Source organism: Lotus japonicus, chromosome 4 (assembly GCF_012489685.1).
Source record: "Lotus japonicus ecotype B-129 chromosome 4, LjGifu_v1.2".
Lineage (NCBI taxonomy): Eukaryota > Viridiplantae > Streptophyta > Magnoliopsida > Fabales > Fabaceae > Lotus > Lotus japonicus.
In genome coordinates, this window is record NC_080044.1 from 59,474,704 (window position 1) to 59,494,582 (window position 19,879).

General features: G+C 34.4%; 1 protein-coding gene across 1 annotated transcript; it reads left to right on the plus strand.

Moving 5' to 3' along the window:
• The first annotated feature begins 10,439 nt into the window (after positions 1–10,439).
• LOC130713049 (protein FAR1-RELATED SEQUENCE 5-like) lies at positions 10,440–11,873 on the plus strand. The gene is made up of 2 exons (XM_057562853.1): positions 10,440–10,544; positions 10,830–11,873. Exons 1-2 carry the CDS (start codon positions 10,440–10,442, stop codon positions 11,871–11,873), a joined length of 1,149 nt encoding a protein of 382 aa, XP_057418836.1.
• The last annotated feature ends 8,006 nt before the right edge of the window (positions 11,874–19,879 follow it).

Below are 19,879 nucleotides of genomic sequence, written 5' to 3' on the forward strand. Positions count from 1 at the left end.
TCGGGAAGTCTGGAGTGGACTTCATTGGTGGTTAACTGTCTGGAGTGGACGCGGTGATACCGCTAAGGTTAACAATTGGTACCACATGCATACATTAGAGTCTCACACACTAAGTTTCACGTTTTCAGTGATTTTATGTGTTTGGTGATTTGTTGGTGAATTGTTTTGCTGTTGTGGTAAAGTTGAATTATTATTCTTCTTAAAGCTTATAATTTCTCGAAACATTAATAAGAATTGTGAAACTGTCTTGAGAGAAAATATTATAATCACTCAGATTTTAAAGTAAAGGTGAAGAGTTTATAAAGTAGGATCTGAATTGTTTACTTGCTCTTTGTTATGCTATATTTTATACAATGTAAGTTCTTACCCTTCTGTTGGAATGATGTTCTATGCGACATCGCTCAGGTACTGGAGGTAGAGATGTGGCTCATGAGGAGTAGCTTCGGAGAGTCTTAGCTTATGTTATTATTATTATTATTATTATTATTATTATTATAAAATAAGTGTCTTGCTCTGTAATGTAACACTGGGTAGATATTTTACATTACTTTTACACTTTTGTTGAGAGGATTTTATAACCTCTCCTTATGGAAGTTGTTGAATAATTTTCTAAATTATGGCGATGTCGTACTGTTGATGGCCGAAGTGCCTATGAAATTCAGTTTTGAGTATGATTAATTTTATTGGAATATCAAGGAAGATAAACCTATTTAAATAAGTGATTTTATGCATCTTAGGATTATCTGGCTGGTTTAGAAATTTTATTGACAGGAATAATTCATTCTTTGAAAACCATATGAACTTATAAATTTTCAAACACAATCAGTGTTAATTTTAATGAGTTTTCGTGAAGAAGTGTAATACTCCCTTAGATATGTTTTTAAACTCTGATAAACGTTTTTAAATAAAAACAATGGGAAAAAGGGGGTGTTACATGTGTGGTATCAGAGCATGGTCGGTCAGTAGGTTAGGTTTATTAGCATGTCTAACTCCTTTTGTATTCGATATGTGTTTATGACACAATCGGTACTATTTTGGAATTCTTAGGACAATGGTCCCGAGTTGTTCGTTTAAGGAAATTTTCGAGGGCGAAAATTCTTAAGTGGGGGAGAGTTGTAACACCCCACTTTTCGTTATTATGTTATTTATTATTTTATCTTAATTATTATTATGCTATATGGTATTTTGATAATTTATGCGATTTAATTAGATGATTATGTGATTTAATTAGATGATAAGGTCATCAAGTGATTTTATTAGATAATTAAGTTATTATGTGATATAGAAAAATAAGGGTTTTAGGTTTTAAGTGAGTAGTTGGGAGTGGGGCCCATTGTAAGATTATTTAAGGGTTATGAGAGAATTAAAAAGAGATAAATCAGAAAATTAGGATTAGAGAAGCAGCAGAACAGAGAAACACGTGAAAGGTGAAGGAGAGGAGAAAAGGTGGAGAAAACCTAGAATTTGATCTTCAAGAAGAAAAGGGTCAAGGAGGCTTTGTACCGGTGTCATAGAAGGTAAGGGTTTGAATTTACCTTGTATAATTATAGTATAACAGAGGTTGAGTTTAACATGAAGGAACCTCCAACTTCTTTGAAAATTCAGAACTGAGAGACTGTGTTGAGTGTTAACATGTGGTGAGCAAAATTGATTTTGAGCGAAATTAAGGTTCCGGGGAAAATTGGGTTCTGTTCTGTTTTGCCCGCAGATACCCTAACAGTCTGTGTTGTAGAGAGCATAACTCTCTCTACAGAATTCCAAATTGAGTGAAACCAATTTTTTATGAAAGCTAACTCATAGGGCTATGTTGGGTAATATTTTCATAATTTTTCGATTGCTGGTTCAATACCAGAATCATTTGCAAGTTCATTCTGTTTCTGCCCGCAGACACCCTAGCAGCCTGTGTTGTAGAGAGCATAACTCTCTCTAAAGAATTCCGAATTGAGTGAAACTAATTTTGTATGAAAGCTAACTCATAGGTTTATATTGGGTAATATTTTCATAATTTTTGGATTGCTGGTTCAATACCAGAATTATCTGCAAGTTCACTCTGTTTTGCTCGCAGACACGCTAACAGCCTGTGCTGTAGAGAGCATAACTCTCTCTACAGAATTCCAAATTGGGTGAAACCAATTTTGTATGAAAGCTAAAGTATAAGGCTATGTTTGGTAAAATTTTCATAATTTTTGGAGTGCACGTTTAGTACCGGAATTATCTGCAAGTTTGCTATGTTTCTGCTTATTTCTGTGATTGATTCTGGAACTGGTTCTAGTAATTGATATGAGACATTTGATGATTTTGTGTTGTTAGTTTATCGGTGGAATAGTGAATGATTTGATAATTATATTGAAGTGTTATTTTGTGCAATTTTGGTGTGATTTCCGTTATGGAATTTGGTGAGAAAATATGTTATATACTTGGGGCTGGAGTGGTCTCAAATTGCATGTTTTAATTTATGAGTTTTTGCACGAAATACACTTCATTTAGTCAAGAGGCAACGTGTCGGTTTTCATCGGAAAACTGAGGTTTGTCCTAGAACTAGCATGGTTCTGGAAGTCTGGAGTGGACTTCATTGGTGGTTAACTGTCTGGAGTGGACGCGGTGATACCGCTAAGGTCAACAATTGGTACCACATGCATACATTAGAGTCTCACACACTAAGTTTCACGTTTTCAGTGATTTTATGTGTTTGGTGATTTGTTGGTGAATTGTTTTGCTGTTGTGGTAAAGTTGAATTATTATTCTTCTTAAAGCTTATAATTTCTCGAAACATTAATAAGAATTGTGAAACTGTCTTGAGAGAAAATATTATAATCACTCAGATTTTAAAGTAAAGGTGAAGAGTTTATAAAGTAGGATCTGAATTGTTTACTTGCTCTTTGTTATGCTATATTTTATACAATGTAAGTTCTTACCCTTCTGTTGGAATGATGTTCTATGCGACATCGCTCAGGTACTGGAGGTAGAGATGTGGCTCATGAGGAGTAGCTTCGGAGAGTCTTAGCTTATGTTATTATTATTATTATTATTATTATTATTATTATTATTATTATTATTATTATTATAAAATAAGTGTCTTGCTCTGTAATGTAACACTGGGTAGATATTTTACGTTACTTTTACACTTTTGTTGAGAGGATTTTATAACCTCTCCTTATGGAAGTTGTTGAATAATTTTCTAAATTATGGCGATGTCGTACTGTTGATGGCCGAAGTGCCTATGAAATTCAGTTTTGAGTATGATTAATTTTATTGGAATATCAAGGAAGATAAACCTATTTAAATAAGTGATTTTATGCATCTTAGGATTATCTGGCTGGTTTAGAAATTTTATTGACAGGAATAATTCATTCTTTGAAAACCATATGAACTTATAAATTTTCAAACACAATCAGTGTTAATTTTAATGAGTTTTCATGAAGAAGTGTAATACTCCCTTAGATATGTTTTTAAACTCTGATAAACGTTTTTAAATAAAACAATGGGAAAAAGGGGGTGTTACAGACCACGTCTTCATTATGCATCCTTTCACTGCCTTGGATGCTCGCCTGGCGGGTATCTCTTTTACCGGGCGGGGCTATGGGCTTGTCTTAGCCCGCCCGGTCCAACTGTTGTTATGGAGTTTGGGTCAGAGTGGCGGAGCAGAAACTCCACCCTTTTTGTTATATCCTGATCAGACACCATTGTTGTGTTTCTTCACCACCTTCGTTCACCATTTCTGTGAATAACAAGTTCAATTGAAAAATGGTGTGAGTCATGTTGTTTCCAAGCTTAATTAAGAAATACGAAATCAAATCTTATTTGTGAATTTCTTGTTCTTCATTGCTTTTGATTTGTGTGTGAGATTGTGGTGTTGTGAATGATTGTTTTGATTTTTGCAAAGATGAACACCGTGAACTGAAGAAAAAAAAATCAATTTTTCTTGCAAATTATAAGAAAATAGAGAACGATTGAATCCATAGGTTCCTTTTAAGTTGTGGTGATGGTGGTGGGTGAGTTCGGGGTGATGGTGGTCTAGAGTTGAAGATGGGGAACAAAAGGAAAGAGATGAAGGTTGTTGATGATGAATGAACTAATCCAATTCACCTAAATCATACATTAACATTCACTAATTATATAACTAATTATACTATAATATATTAATTATTTTATTTTTGAAAAATTACAAATTACCTACAAAACCTGAGGTAAAAAGCTGGTGGTGTAACCATGGACAAAAAAAACTAGTCCAGGTTAAACCTCCCTCTTTTTTTTGTGTGTGTTCAAGACTGGTGCCTTTTAAGTGTTTGATTTTTTCTCAAACGAGATTGTATTATGCCCATGTGCTGTTTTTCTACCATAAAACAAATTTTTTCGTCTTAGGATTTTTGTGTGCATACAAGTCTTGGCATCCAAAAACTAAACTTGTAATTGTACTACTTGATACAGATGCAAGTGTGGACCAACAACAAATAAATTCTCCGATAACTATGACAATAGCTATGTGGAGACAGAATTTGATTTTTAGTAAATTTCTTTGACATTAGAGTGGTAGATATAAATTTGTTCAAGTCGAAGCTGGAAGGAGCCATACAGTGGTTGTTACTGAGGATGGAAATTTCCCTGCCTTTTGATGGAACAAACATTGACAGCTTGGTTCCGATTTTGCAACTATTATCCAATAAAGCACCCAAAAGTAAAATATTAGCATGGGGAAGAAAAACACATGTGAATATGAAAAAAAAATACATTAATATACTTTAGGGATTATATAGAAGTTAGAAAATATAAACTTTAAAGATTGAATTTAAATATCACTTCAAAGTGCCTAATGATAACGCTAACATAGAGAATTTAATTCACAGACTGTTGCACTTCTATAATTCCATTCACATAATAATATATATGTTATAAAATTTAATTTTTTTTACATGGTACTTCATTTTGGTTATAAATTAAAAAAATATATAATTCAAGAATAAATTATTTTAAAAAATAACAGTTTAATAGTTAGATGAAAATAAAATAAAAAATTTATTAAAATATTGTTAAAATTAGTCTTCAAACATTACACACATGCACGTGCACACACACATATATCTAAATAAAAAAATTAGTGTCATTGCCGGAAATACTAGGCCCACTAAAGGCACAAAAGTAGAAGGTAAGTTTGTCATAAAATGGGTGCCTCAATTTAATATTTGTACCTATTATTTTTTTATTGTTATAACTAGAATTCATATATACTTATAAAAATAGTGGTTACATTGTATGAATTTATATCTTTTTTTACTTAAAAGTTATGTGGAAGTTGGAAATTTTAAAACATGAAAAATTGAGTTTATATCCCACTTCAAAGCTCCTAATGATGACCCAAAACTAGAGAATACAACTCATGTGCCAAAAACCTTTAAACTTCTACAATTCATAAAATCAAATTACTATTCTTAAAATGAAATAATGAATTTCATTTTGTAAAATAAATATCAATTCAAAAATAAATTAATTTATAAATCAACAATGTCATTTTTTAAATTAAAAAAAAACAAAAAGGAAAATTGATAAAAATATTATTAATATAAAATGAAAATCTTAAGTATGAAGGACAAAATCACAAAATATATAAGGCTCCAAACCAGAAGATCAAATTCTTAAGTTGTTGAGCTAAATAATTTCATAGTGGATACTAAGCACAGCGGACGGAAACATAGGCGAAAAGCTAGACAATAGAATTAGATAAAACATTTCTCACAAAATTTTGTAGTCTAATCTACTTATACTAGTATTCTTTACCTGTGCGTTGCACGACGATTAAATTTATTGTAAAGATGAATCAGTAGAAATATATTTTTACTTAGTTTAGCCTCTTTTTAGTAAGTAGAAGAGATATGGAAACGAACATATGTTACAAACATGTAGATGAATGGACCATAGTAAAAATATTAATTTGATGAGGTTGTATGGACCTCACTATGTCAACATTTGAATAGTAATAAGAATCAAGTTTTTATGGAATGCATTACATTGAAATTGAAATAAATTAAACATAACAATGACAATAACATAAACACTTATTAGAAGTTGTAGTCCATGATTAATGATAAAAACTGCATAATCGATCCTTTTGTCAATCAAGCATATTTGAGCATAGAACCTACAAAGAAAAAAATTTATATAAGAGTAATAATCAGTTACAATACAAATATAAACTGTGTATAATTTGAAAATGTTAAACAAACCTCATAGAAACGCCAATAACCCTTCGAATTAGATGATCAATAAACTGCTTGACATCTTTTTATGCTGTCAACAATAAAAAGAATAACCATATCAGTTTTCCTATTAATAAAATTTAAATTGAAAATAATTGTAAGATAAATTAGCACTTACATGTCAAATATTATCGAAGATTTCTTGATACACCACGTTGCGTGTAGTGTTAGATACAACTCCTTCTTCATCTATGATAAGAATCTTCAACCATTTTCTAGATTTAACTCTAGAAAGTGCAACATATAGCTGTCTGTGAGTAAAGAAAGGCCTTGACAAATACAGTCCAACATGAGATAAAGATTGCCCCAGACTTTTATTTATAGTCATTGCAAAACATAAAGTAACAGGGAATTGTCTGCGCTGGAATTTGAATGGAATGTCAGAAATAGATGAAGTTAAAAAATGTAATTTATTATAAAATGTAATTTTTTTAGTCAATTATTGATAATTAATTGTCTAGTTGATGAACTTTTTGGATTGATTACAATAATAAATGAATGTATTTAAGGTATTAAAACCAATTTGAAATCACTGATTTTAAAAAATAAATGAACTTAACGTTGTCACTAATTTTTCTGTTATAAAGCAAAGACTTAAAAGCAATTAAAACTATTTAAAGAATATAATAATTAATGGTATAATTAATTGAAATTTTGAATGAGTATTAATGTGTAATAAATTTCTCATAATTCAACTAAATTTAATGTCTTTTTAAAATCATATTTTTATTAAATAATAAATTGGGGCCCGTTTTTTTTAAATACGTGATTTATAAGGAGTAGATTGACTAAAAATTAATGTATTAAAAAAAACATTACATACGTGATTTTTAATTTTTTTTAATAAATTATGTAATGTGATTACTAATTAGTATTAAATTAGTTCATAATTTCGGGCATAAATTGATGACAAAATACATAACTCTTTTAAAAAATATTTTAACTAATAAATTAAAAGATATCATTCAGTTTAGAATAATTAAGAAATATGTTTCATTAATAATTAATGATTTGTATTACTTTTTAATTTTTCCATAAATAAATTCAGAATTAAAAAAAATAAAAAATAAATAATTTTATCACTAATTTTGCTATAATTAAGTTGAGAATTCAAATCAATAAAAACTGATTTTAGAATAAAAATTGTCGTATTTAATTTTGCTAGAAATACGTTTAGAATTAAAAGCAGTTAAAAATTATTTTGTAATAATAATGTCGTCATTAATTTTATTATAAATAATGAAATAAATTGAATACAATTAAAGTTTATTAAATAAAAATATTGTCGTGTTCTATTTTTCTATAAATAAGTCAAGAATTAAAAGCAATTAATTTTTCCATAAATAAGTTCAGAATTAAAATCAATTAATATTTAGTAAATGCTTTGACAAAATCAAAAATTTAAAATTAGAGTTACTAACCAATATCATCATTAATTTTTGTATAAATAATGAAATTAATTAAATACAAATAAAATTGATTAAATAGAAATAACGTCGTGTTTTATTTTTCTATAAATAAGTCAAGAATTAAAATCAATTCATTTTACAGTAAATAAATTCAGAACTAAAAGCAATTAATATTTAATAAATGCTTTGACTTAATCAAAATTTTAAAATTTGAATCACTAACCAATGTCGTCATTAATTCTGCAATATATATCACAATGATTTTAATACAATTAAATGAGATTAAATAGCAATAATTTCATGTTCTATTTTGATATAAATTAGTCAATAATTAAAAAAAATTAAATTTTCTCATAAATAAATTCAGAATAAACAGCAATTAACATTTAACAAATGCTTTGACAAAATCAAAAATTTAAAATTTGGATCATTAACCAATGTCGTCATTTATTTTGTTACAAATAAGGAAATAAATTGAATACAATTAAAATAAATTAAATAACAGTAATATCTTGATTCTAATTTTGAAAAGATACTAGAACTGATTAATTGATTTGGTCATCATTTCCTTTTTTTGATAAAAATAAAAACTAACAAAATCCTATTTTTTGCACTTAATCCACAAAAATTCAAAATTAGTCAAGCTTTTTAAAGTACAATTAATTGATCACCTTAGTATCTTTTAATAATTCATAATTGATACGAAGTTTTAAAATTGACCTAAAAGAGGGAATTAAGAGGTGAGAAAGGAAAGAAATAGATAAAGGCAGGAAAGGTAATTTAAAAGTGAGAAAGAAAATAAATTTAAAAGATGAAGATGATAATGAAGTAATTGGGGGAAGAAGAAGAGGGGAAGAAGAAGATGAAGAGATGGATTTGACGAAAACATAAACAAACAAAATATCAGTACATGAATAAAAAAAAAGCTAAAGTAGCATATTTTCACTAAGTTTGAATGGACTTGAATGTACAATAATACATTATACAATAAACGTGTAATTCAAATTTTATAATTTCCTTTAACATGAGACAGAGTATAGGTTTTGGATTGTTTTTACATAACGGCCTGAAAGTTTGCTCTGCCCAGCCAAAATTGTTTCAGAGGTAGGCTTCTCTGAGAAATTGAATTCCTCCAACACCTTTTTGCCAATCCTATTTTCAAAGGTTAAAAAAATGTTTTCAACCTTTCCTATTTCAAGAGACATTCAACGCACATGATATATCACATGAAACTTTTCTTTCTAAAATCAATCATTATGAGTGAATATTAAAGGGGGAGAAAAAATCGATTTTAACATTGTAGACAATATTTTAGAAAATAGAATCTAGACTTCACATGTGCATAGGTAGTTCCAAACCATGATCTGGTAATCATCACCTGCAATTGAAAAAGCATTCAACTTATTAATAGTTAACCGAAAATCTAACAGGTCGATTGAATGGAAAATATGGAAGAATACAGAGAATGAATGGCCGGAGAGCAAGAGAGGTTGAGAGTTGTCGAAATCAAATGATGGAGATTGATTTTAAATTATGGAGAGAGAAATGATGAATTAGAGTCTTAAATAGACTTTTTAAGACATTCATTATTCAAAAGGCTTTCAATAATGAGTCTCCATACAAAAATCAAATTAAAATGGGCTGGTAATATTTTGGTCCAAATCAATATGAGGGTGACACTTGTCAGTCAAAGAGAGGGGTTGGGTGAGAGTTATTCTTACAGTGCCAAATCATCTAGGTGGGGCTCACAATGTTCCTCTTTTCTAAAGTATATAGATGTCTACTTATCCGGTGATTTATGTAGTCCAATCTACTTATATGTCTACTTATATGTCTTTCCTATATAAGAAAGCCAAGGGAGGATGAAAGTTGGGAGGTAAAAAGTGATGTGGGGCCTAATCACTAAAGTGTGAGTTGAAATGCTTGCTTATGCTGCTAGCTACTATCAGAGAATTCATACCATCGTGTTTTTATGATAATCTTTACAATTCTATATTGCTTAAATTGCAGATAATATTACCAGTCTTAATTCTAAATTAATTAGTTCAACTGCAAAAAACCTTTCATCTCCAATTGTGTCATTTAAATGTTTTTAAGTATATAATTTAGTGGTTACTTATTATGAATTAATTAATATCAATTACGGAATTACAAAGTACGTGATTGTTGTAGGATTTGAGTGAGTCATGCAAAGAGATAATAAATGCACATAAGTTGAAGAGAATATTTTAATATTAAATATGATATCGATGCAAAAATGACATTCTCACTATCTCTTCCCCTTGAAATTCTATTTGACGTTGTCAATCCTCCCATTAATGTCATGTTATATCCTTCTTCTATTTATCTCAAAATATATAAAAAGTATTTATTATTATTTGGTTCATATGAGATAGGAAATTCTAGGGCACACAAAGTTAGTTTTGGTTTTTTTTTAAGTCAGTTTTGGTTTATTGAATTATTAGTTAAATGATAATTAATATTAATATGAATCCATAAAAGATAAAGATGGTGGATTTAATATTATATCAAAACAGAATATAACCTTCTCATTATCCCTTTTCCTTGCAACTATATGCATGAGAAGGGATATACTCACTCCAAGAGTAAGTCATTTAAGTCACTCCAAATCTTTAACCGTTCATTATATTACAATCTAAAGGCTCATATTCATCACTAATTCCCTCACGTGATTTCACAAAACCTGGCACAGGGAGAAACGTCGATAAAATTTTCTCATCCTTGCAGCGCTAAACCAAGCTGTCGAGAGGGTTGATCGATGGCGGAGGTGAATCCTATTTCTCTGCTGCCGCAACCTCCTTCGCCAAGGACTACTATCTCAATCACTCATTCTATGGCTTCAGGTTCCGTTGATGAAACAAAGGTATTCTTATGTAATTTTGGGAAATTGGTATCATTACGTTGATAAATCATCTCTCAAGAATTGTCCTATCATCTTGTTTGATTCTCCTTGGCTAGGCACCATTGTGCAGCGTTACATATCAATATCGTTTTAGGTGTCATGCATTAGGATTTCTCCTTGGCTGGTTTTCGTGTTTTATATCTGTACTGGGAGGGAGATGGTGTTTTGTTGCTAAACATATACTATTTCTAGCCACCACTACTATTTCTAAACTCAAACTAATATTTGTTTTTCTTTTAAATTCAGGGACAACAACTAATGGATGATAATGGTATTGGTTCATCTAGTAAGGATTTTACAACTAGTATACTGGATACTTCAGATATAGGTGGGGAATTGAATAGCAAACCTGAAATTGGGATGGAATTTGAGTCCATTGAAAAGGTTAGAGAATTTTATAATTCTTTTGCTAAGAAGAATGGTTTTGGAGTCCGTGTTCGTTCAAGTAAACCAAAGAGAGCAGTTTTGGTATGTTGCAATGAAGGTCAACATAAAGTGAAGATCTCAAGAACTGAAGAAATTCAAGATAGCACTAATCAAACTAAAAGAAAGTGCTCAACTATCCGAAGTGGTTGTGAGGCTTCACTTATTGTTTCAAGAGGCACAACCGAAAGTAAGTTGATGATAAAGTCTTTTAACAATGATCATAATCATGTCATGGTTAGTCCCAAAAGTGTGTCCTATATGAGGTGCCATAAAAAGATGAGTGTAGCAGCAAAGAGTCTTGTTGAAAAATTTGAAGAAGAAGGCATACCGACTGGAAAGGTTGCTGCAATTTTTAATGATGGTGACTCAACTTTCACTAATAGGGATTGTTGGAATTACATTAGAAATGTTCGGAGAAAGAATTTAGATGTTGGGGATGCTCAAGCTGTTTTCGATTATTGTAAACGGAAACAAGTAGAAAATTCTAACTTTTTCTATGCAATCCAATGTGATGAAGATTCTCGGATGGTGAACTTGTTTTGGGTGGATGCTAGATCACGATTATCTTACCAACTCTTTGGGGATGTCATCACTTTTGATACCACTTATAAAACTAATAAGTATAGTATACCGTTTGCTCCATTTGTTGGGTTGAATAATCACTCTCAGTCTACTTTATATGGTTGTGCTTTACTACAAGATGAATCAGAGGCTTCTTTTGTGTGGTTGTTTAAAACATGGCTTCAAGCAATGGGTGGAAAAAAACCTATATCTATCATAACTGATCAAGATTTAGCTATGAAAGCTGCTTTGGAAAAAGTCTTTCCAGAAAGTCGTCACGCTTGTGCTTGTGGCATATTATAAAGAAGTTTCCTGAGAAGTTAGCTCACATATATCACAAACAATCTATTTTCAAGCGAGATATGAAAAGATGCATTCGAGGTTGTTAGAACATGTTGCCATGCATTTTGTCAAAACAACCGATTGTCGAAGCAGATGTCGTGGCATCTGACCTCGTGAAGCTAGGGCATCAGTCGTCAGCTTGTGTTTATGTTGTGGGCCCTCTAAAGATTTACTGAAGATATGTTTTTGAGTTACTTGAGGAGCAAGTAGCTATTCCAGAAGGGTTTATTTGTTGGGTTGTTATTTGTTGAAACAATCTTTGTTAAAAGATTGGTTTCTATCTTTACTTGTGCAATAAGAAACCGAATCTATCAAGATTGCGTTTTGAATTGCTGTTACTGCAATCTGCTTCTTCAGCCCGTGCCAACCCTAAAGCCCATGCTACCGCTGCTGAAGTCTATAAAAGGATAAAGACCTAAAACATGAAGGTATCGAAGCTGATAGAGAGAGATCGAGTGTTTTAGGATTTGTTAATTGTGCTTTGTCCTTGTTAGTTGTGAATCTGTCTTTGCTCACTGATTCTATAAAGCAAAGAGAGATTCTGTGTGTTTGATTGCGTTCAAACTGTACTTGTTCATTGTGTTCACCAATCACTGTGGCAGTGATTGAGAGAAAGTGAGAGGGGCTCTCATACTTAGGTTGAGATTCTAAGTAGAAATACACTGGGTAGATTAGGAAGTGAACTATGAACTGAATTGTTCATGAGTGTCTGTAATTCCTGAGTCTTGAGATAGTGGATTTCCTTTCTTTGGGTGCAAACCCTCCAGACGTAGGTGAAAGTTTTCACTGAACTGGGTTAACAATCACTGTGTGTTATTGTTTCTGTTGTTAAGTTTTGTTTTATTGTTAAGCGATTGTCGAACCTCTTGTTCCAGCATCGTGCAGGACAATCGTATCAGAGGGAACCTGAATTACAATTGGCATCAGAGCAGGCACCCTGTTCTGGTTGGGTGAGCTCCAGGGAGTTTTATTCAAGTTCTCATGGATAACAAGGAGGGAGGATCAGTCAATAGGCCACCCATTCTGGATGGTACTAACTATGACTACTGGAAGGTTCGCATGACAACCTTTCTCAAATCAATTGACAACAAGACTTGGAAAGCTATTGTCAAGGGTTGGAAGCACCCCACTAAGGCTGAGGTTGAAGGCACCTCTACTACTGTTGTGGAAAAACCTGAAGAAGAATGGACCAGTGTTGAAGATGAAGCTGCTCTTGGAAATTCAAAGGCTCTAAATGCTATCTTTAATGGAGTTGACAAGAATATGTTTAGGCTGATCAATACGTGTACTGTGGCAAAGGATGCTTGGGAAATTCTGAAAACTGCACATGAAGGAACTACTCGAGTAAGGATGTCAAGGCTTCAGATGCTTACTACTCAATTTGAAAATTTGATGATGACTGAAGAAGAGACTATTTCAGAATTCCACATGCGTGTCCGTGACTCGTCTAATGCTTCATTTTCTTTGGGAGAACCTATGTCAGATGAGAAGCTTGTAAGGAAGATCTTGAGATCTCTTCCTCAGAAGTTTGCTATGAAAGTCACTGCAATTGAGGAGGCTCAAGACATTGAGAACATGAAGGTTGATGAACTTATTGGCTCTTTGCAGACATTTGAGTTGAAACTGAGTGGAAAATCTGAGAAGAAGAATAAGAGTATTGCTTTTGTGTCAAACACTGATGAAGGTGATGATGAAGATTGTGAGGGTGAAAATATTTCTGAGGCTCTGGTCATGCTAGCAAGAAAATTCAACAGAGCATTGAGAAAGATTGACAAAAGAACCAGGCCTAATGTCCAGGACATGAAGTTCGATAACAAACCCAAGTTGTCCAATTCACAGAGGAAGACCAAAGAAGAAGAAAGATCTGGTCAGAATAAAGGAGTGCAGTGTCATGAATGTGAAGGATATGGTCATATCAGGTCTGAATGCGCCACCTATCTAAAGAAGCAGAAGAAAGGTATGATGGTAACTTGGTCAGATGAAGACACTGAAGATAAGGAGGAGATATCTGTAAACAAAGTCAATGCTCTCTCTGGAACCATCTATGAGTCTGATACAAGTGATGAGGACATTACAGATGAGGAACTGGCTGAGACTTACAAGCTGCTACACATCAAGTGGGAAGAAGCATGTAAACTTGTGAGAGAAAAGCAAAGTGAGATAGAACAACTTGTCTCTCAGAATGAAAGGCTGAAAGAGCTCAGCACAAAGCTGAAGGAAGATCTGGAGGAATGGCAAAGTAAGTTTAATAATGCTGATGTTATGGAAAAAGCTAATCTAGTGTTGATTAATGCAGGACTTCAAGAGGAAGTGGCAACTCTGACAAGAAAGCTTGAAGCTACTCACAAATCTGTTAGAATGTTGAACAGTGGTTCTGATATGCTTGATGAAATTCTGAAAGAGACTAGCAAGCAAGGAGGGAGTTTGAAGGGAATTGGCTTTGACTATAGAACAACAAACAAAGAAAATCAGAAAGGTTCAAAGAAATTTGTGTCCGCTGCAAAACAAACTGAGTTCAAGAAGCCCAGAAATTATCAGTTGTCAGATTCATTGCCTCGACATGTACCTCTGCATGTGAAACCCCAACTTAAGCTTGACAAAACTGTACCTTGGAAGTGTCACTACTGTGGTAAGAATGGTCATATAAAGCCCTACTGTTACAGGTTATATGGTTATCCTCAGATGTACGATAAAAAGCCTGTTCAGATGAGGAAGCAATGGAAGCCCAAGGGTGAAGTCAGATGTCAGGTAGCCTACACGTCTTTCAGAGCATCATCAAAGGAAGATTGGTATTTTGATAGTGGCTGCTCAAAGCACATGACAGGAAACAAGAGCTTCTTGCAAGACATCAGAAGTCACTCCACCAACTATGTTACTTTTGGAGATGGAGCTAAAGGAAAGATCAAGGGAGTAGGAAAACTTGTTAGCACAGAATCTCCTAACTTGAACAATGTGTTACTTGTAAATGGTTTAACAGCCAACCTAATCAGCATAAGTCAACTGTGTGATCAAGGATATGATGTGAAGTTCAATAAGATAGAATGTGTTGTGACCACTGATGATGAGAGAGTTGTGATGAGAGGAGTCAGATCAAAAGACAACTGTTATATGTGGACATCAGAAGAAAAAGGTCATGTTTCCAGATGTTTGTTATCTAAAGAAGATGAGGTGAATGTATGGCATCAAAGACTAGGACATCTCAACTACAGAAGCATGCAAAAGATTCTTGCAGATGAAGCAATAAGGGGGCTGCCCAATTTGAGCTTGGGAGAAGGAAAGCTATGTGGAGAATGTCAGATTGGTAAGCAAACCAAGGTGCCACACAAGATGCTCCAGCATCAGACCACGACAAAGGTTCTGGAGTTGCTTCACATGGATCTCATGGGTCCCATGCAGGTTGAAAGCTTGGGAGGAAAAAGGTATGTATTTGTCTGTGTAGATGATTTTTCAAGGTATACATGGGTTGAATTTATGAGAGAAAAATCAGAGACTTTTGAAATATTCAAGAATCTATGTATGAGACTTCAGAATGAGAAGGACTGTGTGATTGTAAGAATCAGAAGTGATCATGGAAGGGAGTTTGAGAATTCAAAATTCTTGGAGTTCTGTGGAACAGAAGGTATTAGCCATGAATTTTCTGCCCCCATCACACCACAGCAGAATGGAATAGTTGAAAGGAAAAATAAAACTCTCCAGGAATCAGCTAGAGTAATGTTACATGCTAAGAAGATTCCGCACCAGTTTTGGGCTGAAGCTATGAGTACTGCCTGTTACATACATAATAGAGTCACCATCAGGGCAGGGACATCCTCTACACAGTATGAGCTATGGAAAGGTAGAAAGCTGTCTGTAAAATACTTTCACATATTTGGAAGTAAATGTTATATCCTTGCGGATCGTGATCCTAAGAGGAAGCTTGATCCTAGAAGTGATGATGGAATTTTCATGGGGTATTCTATGAACAGCAAAGCCTATAGAGTTTTTAACTCTCGCACAAGGACCATGATGGAATCTGTGAATGTGACTGTGGATGATGAACCAAGCAAGAAGGAAGAAGCAGTTTTGAATGAAGATGATGATGGTGCTGATGTTCCAGCCGATGCTCCAGCAACCGCCCTCGACAATGAGTCAGAAACAAGTGCTGATGAAAAGCAAGACAAAGATATCACATCAAACAAAGCTCCATCAATCAGGGTTCAGAAGAATCATCCTCAAGAAAACATTATTGGTAATCTTCAAGAAGGGGTGACTACCAGATCCAGGAGTATAATTGCTCACAGTTGTTTCATCTCTAAGATAGAACCCAAGAATGTCAATGAAGCTCTCACTGATGAATACTGGATAAATGCTATGCAAGAGGAGCTAGAGCAGTTCAGGAGAAATGAAGTGCGGGAGTTAGTGCCTAGACCTGAAGGAGTAAACATCATTGGCACTAAGTGGATCTTCAAGAACAAATCAGATGAAACTGGAACAGTCACAAGGAATAAAGCAAGGCTAGTTGCTCAAGGATATACTCAGATAGAAGGAGTTGATTTTGATGAAACCTTTGCTCCAGTAGCTAGACTGGAATCTATAAGACTCTTATTAGGTGTTGCTTGTCTCTTGAAGTTCAGACTTTATCAGATGGATGTGAAGAGTGCTTTTCTGAATGGCTATTTGAGTGAAGAAGTTTATGTTGAACAACATAAAGGATTTACAGATCCACATCATCCAGATCATGTGTACAAGTTGAGGAAGGCCTTGTATGGCTTGAAGCAAGCACCTAGGGCTTGGTATGAAAAGTTAACTGAATTCCTTGTAAGCAATGGTTACAGTAAGGGTGGAATTGATAAAACTCTGTTTGTGAAGAATGACAAAGGTAAGCTCATGATAGCACAGATTTATGTGGATGACATTGTCTTTGGAGGAATGTCGAACTCAATGGTGGAGCATTTCGTCCGACAAATGAAATCTGAATTTGAGATGAGCCTAGTTGGTGAATTGAACTATTTTCTAGGACTACAAGTGAAACAAATGGAGGATTCTATGTTCATATCACAGAGTAAGTATGCTAAAGGGTTAGTCAAGAAGTTTGGGCTTGAAAAGGCTGGTCACAAGAGAACTCCTGCTGCTACACACATCAAACTTTCCAAGGATGAACAGGGGGAAGATGTTGATCAAAGTCTCAATAGAAGCATGATTGGAAGCTTGTTGTATCTCACTGCTAGCAGGCCAGACATCACATTTGCTGTCGGAGTTTGTGCTAGGTATCAGGCAGCTCCTAAAGCCAGTCATCTGCTACAAGTCAAGAGAATTATCAAGTACATCAATGGCACAAGTGACTATGGTATTCTCTATACTCATGATACAAATTCCTCTTTAGTTGGATTCTGTGATGCAGATTGGGCAGGTAGTGCAGATGATCGAAAGAGCACATCTGGTGGATGTTTCTTCCTAGGGAATAATTTGATTTCATGGTTTAGCAAGAAGCAGAATTGTGTCTCATTGTCTACAGCTGAAGCAGAATATATTGCAGCAGGAAGTAGTTGTACACAACTCATGTGGATGAAGCAAATGCTAAAGCAGTATGATGTTGAATAGGATGTCATGACATTGTACTGCTACAATCTCAGTGCAATTAATATTTCTAAGAATCCCATACAGCATAGCAGGACCAAGCATATTGACATTAGACATCATTTTATTAGAGACTTGGTGGAAGATAAAATTGTTAATTTGGATCATGTTACAACTGACAAGCAATTGGCTGATATTTTCACAAAACCCCTTGATGCAATCACTTTTGAAAAATTAAGAGGAAGTCTAGGGATTTGTCTTTCTGATGCATAGAAATTAGCGTGCCCCAGTGTGTTAACGGCTAGTTTATTCTTGGTCATCATTAACTGCCGTTGTGACATCAGCAAAAAGAAAGTTACTTCATGGTTCACTTATCCTATAACTACCTCCAACGGGCAAATTGTGTTCTCTCAACCGCCTGTACATCTATCTACTTCCAGTCGTATCATCTCTCATTTGCAATTCTGTTTCGTTGTTCTGTACTCTGTTTATAATTGCTTTCGATTCATCATGTCTCAAAGTTCAGGAAAGAAGGAATCTGTCAAGGCCAAGATTGAAAGAACTGTTAAAGAGGTCAAGTGTATGGGTTTGAAGAGTGATTCTTCTCAACCATCTTCTGTGTCCATGAAAGCTCCCAAGAAGATGAGATCAAGAAACCCAACGTGTAAGGTCTACAAATCACAGGTCAAGAACAGCAAAACCCCAAATGTTCCTATCCTTGAGGATGTTCCTGACGAAGAGGAAATCAATGATGAAGATTCTCCTGTGAAATCGCCCCCTGATGTTGTGCCTGATGTTGAGACATCTGGGTCTAAGGAAAGTTCTGCTCAAGAAAATTCTGGAAAGGATTCCACTTCTCATGAAGATTCAGGTGGTGCTACCCAGCCTGATATCTCTGTATCATCCTCTTCAAAGGATGCTGATTCAAAGAATGATAACTCTGCGGATATCAATTCTGAAGAGCCAATCCAGGATCCAGCCACTGTTCAGAACATCTCTGATGATGCTTCTGATGATGTTCCTCTGACTGAGACCTTTGCTGATAGTATTGCTGCGAGGATGAAGAAGAAAAGAAGGATTTCTTCTCCTGAAATCACTCCTACTCCATCAAAGAAATCCAGACAGGCCAGTGTGAAGAGTAAGGGAAAGTAAAAGGAAGACAAGACTCCCACTGAGAAGAAGAAGAGGAAGATTCCAGTTGAAGTTGAAGACTCTGAGTCAGATGTTGAAGTCGGTATCCAGGACATTCGATCTTCTGAGAAAAAGAAGTTTTCTGGTAAGCGTATTCCTCAGAATGTTCCTGCTGTTCCTATTGATAGAGTGTCTTTCCACTTAGAAGAGAATGTTCAGAAGTGGAAGTTTGTTTGCAAGAGGAGAATGGCCAAGGAAAGGGAAGTTGGTTCTGATGTTCTTGAATGCAGAGATGTAATTGCACTAATTGAGAAAGCAGGTCTGATGAAGACTATTCAGAATGTTAGAAGGTGTTATGAGAAGCTTGTGAGAGAGTTCTTGGTGAATCTCTCTGTTGATGTAGGACTTCCTGAAAGTGCAGAATTCAGGAAAATCTATGTGAGGGCTGAATGTGTGATGTTTTCTCCTGCTGTTGTCAATCAAGCACTTGGCAGAAGTGCTATTGAATTTGTTGATGAAGAAGTGTCCATGGATGATGTTGCCAAGGAGCTTACTGCAGGTCATGTGAAGAAGTGGCCCAGCAAGAAGTTGTTGTCTACTGGAAATCTAAGTGTGAAGTATGCTATCCTTAACAGGATTGGTGCTGTGAATTGGGTTCCTACTCAGCATACCTCTGGTGTTTCTGCAACGCTTGCCAAGTTGATCTGCAGGATTGGCAAGTCTATTGCTTTTGATTTTGGAACTTTTGTGTTTGAGCAGACATTGAAGCATGTTGATACTTGTGCAGTGAAGCTGCCTGTTTCATTTCCTTCACTTCTTACTGAGATCATTCTGAAGCAACATCCTCAGATTCTCAGGGCTGATGATGTGGCTATGCCTCGTGGAGTTCCAATCACTTTGGATCAACGTTTGTTTCTGGAGCCACATGTTCTAGACATTGCCTTACCAACCAGCAGAACATCTGCTCCTCCTGTGACTGAATCTGGTACTAAGGCCATAATTGCTGAATTACTGGAAGTCTCCAAGGCTTTGGAGGAGACAATCAGGGTGAGCACTTCCAGGAAGCTCAAAGTTGATGCGTTACTACACAAGCTTCAAGAAGAAGAACGTCAAGGTGGTGAGCACAGTGCTGCTGCTACAGCTGCTCAGAAAGCAAGTAATGAAGAGGAGGAAGGATCTGAAGAAAGAGCAGAAGGGTCTGGGGAGGAGTCAAGTTCTGAAGACTAGTTTGCTCTGATCTTGTGCTATTTTCTTTTGTTTTTGGATGCACCCTTTGAAAA

What these genes read in the sequence shown, in the direction of transcription:
- LOC130713049 (XM_057562853.1), top strand. Translation starts at nt 10,440, where the DNA reads ATGGCGGAGGTGAATCCTATTTCTCTGCTGCCGCAACCTCCTTCGCCA. An exon ending in GTTCCGTTGATGAAACAAAG is followed by an intron (nt 10,545 to 10,829) that starts GTATTCTTATGT and finishes TTTTAAATTCAG; the next exon opens with GGACAACAACTAATGGATGA.